Consider the following 8,318-nt stretch of genomic DNA (forward strand, 5'->3'; position numbering starts at 1 on the left):
TATATATATATATATATATATATATATATATATATATATATCATGGAATCCATGAAATCATCACGATGATGCACGCCGGCAGCTTTTTTAATGTCTCTTTCCTTTTCTCTTTTCCCCTCAAAACCCCATTTGTCACGCCTGCTCCCACTCACTTATACTCCCTCCTCTTCTCTTCTATTCTCTTTTCAATGTGTGTATATCAACAATATGAAAAGCTAATCTACTAAGCTGTTTCTTGGGCCTCGACTTTATATAATCTTTTCTACCTTTTTTGTATTTCTTTATTATACCACTATCTATATCTTTTGTCAGACTATTTTCTATATCTAAATACACACCAACCAGTCCCAATATGGCTCCATGTTTTAACGGGAAAAAATTACAACTATTTTCAGTCATTTGAAAGAATGACTAGGAAACAATAGAAACCAAATCCACCTCACATCTCCATTTCATTCTTATTCCATTCTTATCATAATAATATCTCGACTGCCTCAATAAAAAGAAAAAGTAAAGTGAAATTTTTACTTGGATATATATTCTTCTCTCTTTTTATTCTTTGCCCACTCTTCTCCCCTTTCTTTTTCTTTAATTATATAGAGTATGTATATCCTCTAGCTAAAACCACCTACTCCACTTTGAATCTTTTGCTTTGAACCATTCAACAGAATATCACTTGAAAAAAAGGTACACTATTCTTGAACATTTTATTCTTTAACTTTGATGTGGGTCGGCCGTTGGTTAAATGGATACTTTGTTTAGATTAGTTAGCCTTCAACAACAACAACAACAACAATCTGATCAGTCCTTTAACTCCAGTAGAACTTCAAGCAGTTCTAGATCTTCTAATAAACAAAATACCTACAATTACCCTCCTCATCATAATCAAGAAGACGAAGAATGCTTCAACTTTTTCATGGATGAAGATGACTTCTCTTCTAATTCCTCTTCTAAACACAACAACTACCCTCCTCCTTATCATTACCAACAACAACAACAACAATTTTCCAACACTCCTACACCGACAACCACTAGCAGTACTCCAACACAATCTCATCAGTACTATGATCAGTTCTCTCCAGCACGTGACTTAAACCTCGAATTTGGTTCTTCATTTTCGGGCAAGTGGGCAACGGATATCCTTCTAGAAACTTCCCGTGCCATTGCTGATAAGAATAGCACACGTGTCCAGCAGCTGATGTGGATGTTGAATGAGCTGAGTTCTCCCTATGGTGACACGGAACAAAAATTGGCTTCTTATTTTTTGCAGGCTTTGTTTAATCGCATGACGGATTCTGGCGAACGTTGTTATAGGACGTTGGTGTCTGCTTCTGATAAAACATGTTCTTTCGAGTCAACGAGGAAATTGGTTTTGAAATTCCAGGAAGTTAGCCCGTGGACAACTTTTGGTCACGTTGCGTCCAATGGTGCAATTATGGAAGCGTTCGAAGGTGAAAGTAAGTTGCATATAGTTGATATTAGCAACACTTATTGTACTCAATGGCCAACTTTGCTTGAAGCTCTTGCTACTCGTACTGATGAAACTCCTCATCTCCGGCTCACCACCGTGGTCGTTGGTGGCGCCACCGGAGGAACGGCGGCTGTGCAAAAGGTTATGAAAGAGATCGGTAGTAGAATGGAAAAATTTGCTAGGCTTATGGGTGTGCCATTTAAGTTTAATGTCATACATCATATGGGAAATTTATCTGAATTGGATATTGGTGCCTTAGATATTAAAGAAGATGAAGCGCTAGCAATTAATTGTATTGGCGCGTTACATTCCGTTTCGCCAACTGGAAACCGGAGGGATTATTTGATATCATTGTTTAGGAGATTACAGCCTAGGATTGTAACTATTGTGGAAGAAGAAGCTGATCTTGATGTGGGAGTTGATGGTTTTGATTTCGTTAAGGGTTTTCAAGAATGTTTGAGATGGATTAGGGTTTATTTTGAATCATTAGACGAGAGCTTCCCTAAGACAAGTAACGAACGTTTGATGCTAGAGAGACAAGCAGGACGGTCCATTGTTGATTTACTGGCTTGCCCTCCATCAGAGTCAATGGAGAGGCGGGAAACAGGGGCAAAATGGTCACATCGTTTGCATGCAGGAGGTTTTAGTCCGATTTTATATAGTGATGAAGTTTGTGATGATGTGAGGGCTCTGTTGAGGAGGTATAAAGAGGGGTGGACAATGACACAGTGCGGAGGAGATTCCGCCGGAATATTCTTGTCGTGGAAGGAACAGTCGGTGGTGTGGGCCAGTGCATGGAAGCCTTAGATCAACAATGGGTGGTGTTGGGTGGTGAGTCGCCATCTTAGATAGCTCCCTATTGCTCTCTCACTTTTGTTAGTGGATTTGTTTGGAGTGGATGGAATCAAGAAAGGTACCTTTGGCTTTTTTTTTTTTTTATTTTAAATGATGAATAGAATTTTTGAACTTTAATTAGTAGTAACATACTAATTCTCTCGGATGGTGATTAACCTTTTGTTAACATTGGTGATTGATTTCGGCATTCAAGCAAAGAGAATTTGGTTTTCCAATTAAGTTATATGTACTATTAGTGTGTAATCTTATTTTTAGTCTTTCATGTTAACTAAGTTAGCTGTAATAACATACAGTAATTATTTATAACAGATGTGATCTGGTAATCCAGAAACTAAAGAAGATACCATATCATAACATGTTAAATTATACTAATAATCCATTAGTCATATATATATATATATATATATATATATATATATATATATATATATATATATATATATATATATATATGACTGCCAAAATGTCAATAGAGTTAAGAATAACGCAACAATACTCCATTATGTTGCATTCTGTTGTCTTTATGGTTAAGTAGGATAACAACAGGACAAGTAGCAAATGCATCAAGTACACATGATCTTCATGAAACTCAGTATCTTCTTAAAGTAGTTTAATTTGTCTAAGTGTTTGGTCTCAATTTGTGTATTGATGGAGTAGGTATTAGGTGCCAAAGGATGATATAAGAATAGATTTGTGATCTTTAAAGTAAGAAACAATTGAGATAAAAACAAGAATTGATCATAAGATTGTAACAAGGGGTCGTTATCTTGGGTTGGGACCAAAGAATCTTAGGACGGCTATTGAGTTTAGGGTTATGCTTGGGAATCTAACAAAAGGTGTTTAGTCTTTAGTGGTATATAATGGTCTAATATATAAGTGGCCTGCACGCTATATAGATATGGTCTATTTCATATTCTATTCCTATTCATCTTTCCTTTTTTCTCCATACTTTTTTGGTGAGAATGAAGTTGCTTTAAGCCAGTTGATGGCCCCTCTCCCACACCAATAACCATAAATTAAACTTGGCCTCTGAAGTGGATGACTACTTTTTGGCCCACTAAAAGAAAGCAAGAGAACAACAAACATTCAGTAATAGTAGTGGGAAGTGGGAACTTCTTTTTAGGGTGTTTTATTTTTACATCTCTCTTACTCTTTTGATGAGACCTGCCCCCTCCACGTTATCATTCTCACTACCTTTTCATCTTTGATTTTTCCTTTTTATTTTTCACTCCAAAGTATTACGATAACTCCATATCCGAAGTTCGAATCTGAAATTTCTTCTTAAAGATGAAGAAGTACGTATTACTTCATTACAACCTTTGTCTTCTTCATATACGTGGGCCTTTTCTTTATCTATGATTACCAAAAGCATGGCTTCAATTAATTATCTTGTCTACGTTTTCTTTATTTGCTTCTCTTTATAAAGGAGCCCAGGCTTTAAGTAATTTGGTGATCGAAAATTGACCAAGACTTTGTTGTCATGACCAAAATACTGCAAGTTGGCGACCACCCAAATAAATGTTTGATCACTGTCACCCATATATTGAAAAAAAGAAATAAATTTTGTTGGATTATTTGCGTCTACTAAGCGTCTGTTGGCGGCAAATCTTTATATTATTCTCTTGCTTATTAAATGATATCATTATGTAACAAGGTTATCGGAGTGTGTTATTTATTACTCTAAAATGAATATTTAATCAAATAACTAATTCACCAGAGAGAGCGACTTCGCAACTACTAATGCAAATAATCCACCCCCGAAGAACAAAATTCAAGGAATATTGTCTTTAATTTTACGATGTTGCTTTTCGTTGAGGGCACCATTTTCTTGGAGACAATTGACAAATAGAATGGCTTGAGAAAATCTTCCAAGGGATATGTTTCTCTATCTCTGTCTTTTGGTTAAACTATTTTCTCGAAACTGGTGTTGCACGTGTAAGCCATGCGATATATTACATAATTTATGTAAAATAATATTGATCTTTTTAAATAAAGTTATGAGTAAGTAATTTTACATGAAAAAATTAAGATACAAGTTTTTGTGAATGACTAAGGTAGGTCATTAGTCATTTGTCAAAGTAAATATGATCAGATAACAACCTAGAAAGATAAACAATAAAAACTTAATTCGATACATTTGATATTTTTATTTATTTCACTTTTATTTTGTACAAGTATGTAATAAAGCTTATATTGCAGATAAAACAACATTGACCCAAAAAAAAGTATAGCTCTTTTTTTTTTAAACTTTATGTTAAAATCTATCATCCATTTTAGGAGAAAAGTCGCAAAGATATGACATGCATATCAATATCAATTCTTACCATTAAAAGATATGAAGTTGTTTAAGCAAATAATAAGATCATTCCCTCTGTAGCAATAAAGCTACAAAGGTAACTATTATAAAAATGCGCACTAACTTTGGAATGAAAAAAGAGTAACTAATTTTAAAATTTCATGAGATTCGTAAGATATGACTTCTAATACAATAGTATTATCACATGTAAAATTTTTATAATGCAAAAAGATATACATTACCAATTTCAAAAATATATTGTTTGTTGAATTATTTGATTGATTAGCATAGTTATATGTAATGTTAGGTCATATATATGAAATTAAAATACAAAAAAAAACTAAGTTGTTGATGAAGACATACTATAACTCTATTCCGCGTTAAAAATACACCTCTCAAAATAAAAATATGCATATATATATATATATATATTATATATATATATATATATATATATACTATATTAAAAGCACAAAGGCCCTTAGCGAAATGTCGTTTGTCTTTTTTACCCTTAAAAAAAAATTTCACATTGGACAAAATAGTAATTCAAATTATTTTTCTAATATTTAGGACTTAATTTCCGATTTAAATTATGAATGAAGTCCTAATATTTAGGAGTTCAAACTCAACTAAGAATTTACCTTATTTAAATTATTTATATAACTGTAATCATTCCATATTAAATTCTTAATATGTAGGATTTTAACATCAACTAAAATTCTATTAATTAAACGCTTTAATAAACTCACCCAATACATGCACGTTCAATTGGTAAGAAATATAGGGGAACATGGAAACTATCTGGACTAATTGATATTTTGTGTTACTTTAAAACTAATTTAAATCTGAATTACCTTATATGAATTTTTTTTATATTAGTATCCTTGACATAATTGTCATTTTTTCTTGTTACAGTTCAATATTTAAAATCTGGGATGCGCTAATATTAAGGACTTTAATCAACAAAAATATAATGAGTTACTATTACAATAAAAATAATAATTAAGTCTATGAATTAATTATTAGCAAAAAATATAATCTAATAATTTTTCAAATATATTAAAAGTACGAATGTCCGTAGTGAAATGTAGTTCGTTTTTTTTAATTTTTAAAAATAAGTTTCACATTTGACAAATATGTAATTTAAGTTACTTTCCTAATAGTTAGGACTTTAAAATCAATTAAAATTTTAAATGTTACCTAATATTTAGAAGTTCAAAATCAACTAAATAAGGATAAAATTATATTAAGAAAAAGAAGAGAATATAAAAAAGTAAAGTTTCGTTTCAACCAAGGACAAAAAATATTGTATAATTTTCATGTAAATATTTTGTGCCTATATCGTATGAGGAAAATTTTAGCGTGCAAGATCAATTGTGATCCTTTATTTTCCTTTTCATACGAAAATATTTTCTTGGTTGTTTAAATTATATTTTAATAAATTGTTTCACAACTATAATTATTTTATGTGTTAATTTCCTAATATTTACTTATTTAAGATTTTAAAAGCAGTCTTATTTATCGAATATATATTATTTGAATCATGTCAGAAGTCTTAATGTATAAAATTTAAAATCAATTAAAATTTTAACCACCTTTTACAAATGATTTCCTTAAGAAAATATTTAAATTATTTTGATATAAATTGTTATTTTTCAGTAACTTTTTTTCTTACATATAAATATATTTATTGATTGAAGCAACATACACGTGCAACGCACGTACACTATATATATNTATATATATATATATATAAACCTAAAAGAATGTAGATGTTTTAGGAGAAAATAAAACCAACGGAAATGAAAGAGGCCTATGAGATTGCCTATAATGTTATTTACATCACCTGAAATAGGAATATAGAGGCCTATGAGTTGAGATAATAAATATCAAATCTAGAACAGGGGTATATCAATGATATGGGACTGTGTTCAAAAATAATAAATATCAAATATATGCTCAATGATTGTCAATGAGTGCAGTAATAGCAGCATGCAATAAGTGTAGATGATGACAATAAATGTAATAAAAAGAAAACCCAAATGTTAGGTGACTTGTATGATTCTCCTTCCTGACAACAACATGGGGTGATAGAAAAGGGAGATGGATAAGGAATCTTTGGATCTTGTGAATGAACAACGTATATTGAACAATGTAATCAGTAAAAAAGACAAGCTTTAGTATGTTTTTTATAGCCAACCCTTTACAATGTGCTCTTATCGAAAAGTGAAGATCCCCCTTTTGTTCTTTATCTCTTCCTATTTATAGGGGGTATTCCTAGAAAACCCTAAAGGTACAACTGAAAGAATATTCGATGGAATATTCTTTCCTTCTATTCTAAACTTATCCTACCGTTATTTCCTTACATCCTTTGTTCGACCTCGGCGCTAATCCTTCTTTAGACGACTCCTCGCCATATGGTCGACTTAATCCCCGACTACGTCCATTTGCGGTTATTAAGTCTAGTCCAAATTTTGACCAATACAGTTAGTCCCTCTGCTTTTTGAGGTTGTGATCTTGGACGTCCTCGATGAGCGGATCCTGCTTGCAACCGTTCGGAGGAAATTTGGTCGTGATGATTGAATCGAATCGGCCGAGGTCGAAATGGTGGCGAGGCTGCAGTTGGTGTGGCTATCGTAGGATGACGTCATGCCACGCGCGCCATCATTACGCGTCTTCCCAATGCAGTGTCTGTGCTTCTATTGCTTTGATTTTGGTGCCATTGACGGCTCTTTGCCTTGGTTCTGGTGTTACCCAACCCTAAAAATAGATGAGAGGAGTTTCATTTTCAAAGCTTTCATCATTTCTTTGTTTGCATGCATATTGTTCTTCTTTGACCTTCTCCCCCGATCACTATTTTTGATTTCTCACAGCTTCTTCAATTCCGGTTCCCAATTCTTTTTCGGCTAACATTTTCTCTCTAATTTTGCCGTGCACGCTTTACTACAGAAATATGTCAGATTCCCCTCATATTCACGACAGAGTCTCCGATGCCACTCCTTTATCGGTGGCCATTCCTCTCGGCGGTGAGGAACTTATGGTTGAGGAGGAAGAAAGCTTCCCCACCGTGGAGGAGGTGGTTCCCAAAAATTCTTTGGTCAGAAACGACTTCCCAAAGGAACCTACTCCCGCTCCTGCTCAGGAGCTTTTTGAGACAGGGCTGCGTCAAATAGCCGACCTCCGATCCAAATATTGTATTCTTTCTCACGTTGAGATTATTCCGGTGGGAGACGACATAGTACAGGTTCACCGACCTGGATATTGTGCTTTCTATGTTTACCCGTTCCTAGTAGGTTATTCTCTTCCTCTCCCCCCACTAGCGGAGCAGTTTTTCCGCTTTTACAATGTCTGTCTGACACAACTCTCTCCTTATTTATAATTTTTTTTATGTTGGCGAAGTACGCAGAGTTGGCTGGCTGTGAGGACAATATTTGCCATCTGCTGCATCTCTTCTCGCCCAGCTTTTATAGAGGCACGTTGATACATCTGCGACATCGTAGAATCAAAGGGTTGGTGGCCGGAATGGATGATAAGGCGATCCGGCGGTTCTGGCATAAATACTTCTTCATCAAAACCGAGCACCTGGTGGCGAATCCGACCGGGTTTCCCGAGCAACAAAACTATAATCGTAAGTATCTTGTCGTGCGTTCATTATTTTCTTTCTTCCTTTTCTTTCATTTTCGACTTACTCATGGC

The 8,318-nt window shown here is 33.8% G+C and overlaps 1 protein-coding gene across 1 annotated transcript; it reads left to right on the forward strand.

The window, feature by feature from the left end:
• The first annotated feature begins 284 nt into the window (after nt 1-284).
• On the forward strand, nt 285-2,549 carry LOC109205812 (protein SHORT-ROOT). The gene has a single exon (XM_019368566.1). It carries the CDS (start codon nt 746-748, stop codon nt 2,276-2,278), a length of 1,533 nt encoding a protein of 510 aa, XP_019224111.1. The 5' UTR covers nt 285-745; the 3' UTR covers nt 2,279-2,549.
• Nucleotides 2,550-8,318: the final 5,769 nt, after the last annotated feature.

This window comes from Nicotiana attenuata, unplaced genomic scaffold (assembly GCF_001879085.1).
Source record: "Nicotiana attenuata strain UT unplaced genomic scaffold, NIATTr2, whole genome shotgun sequence".
Taxonomy (NCBI): Eukaryota; Viridiplantae; Streptophyta; class Magnoliopsida; order Solanales; family Solanaceae; genus Nicotiana; species Nicotiana attenuata.

Excerpts from the sequence above, each read along its gene's own strand:
- LOC109205812 (XM_019368566.1), top strand. The coding sequence starts at position 746 with ATGGATACTTTGTTTAGATTAGTTAGCCTTCAACAACAACAACAACAA.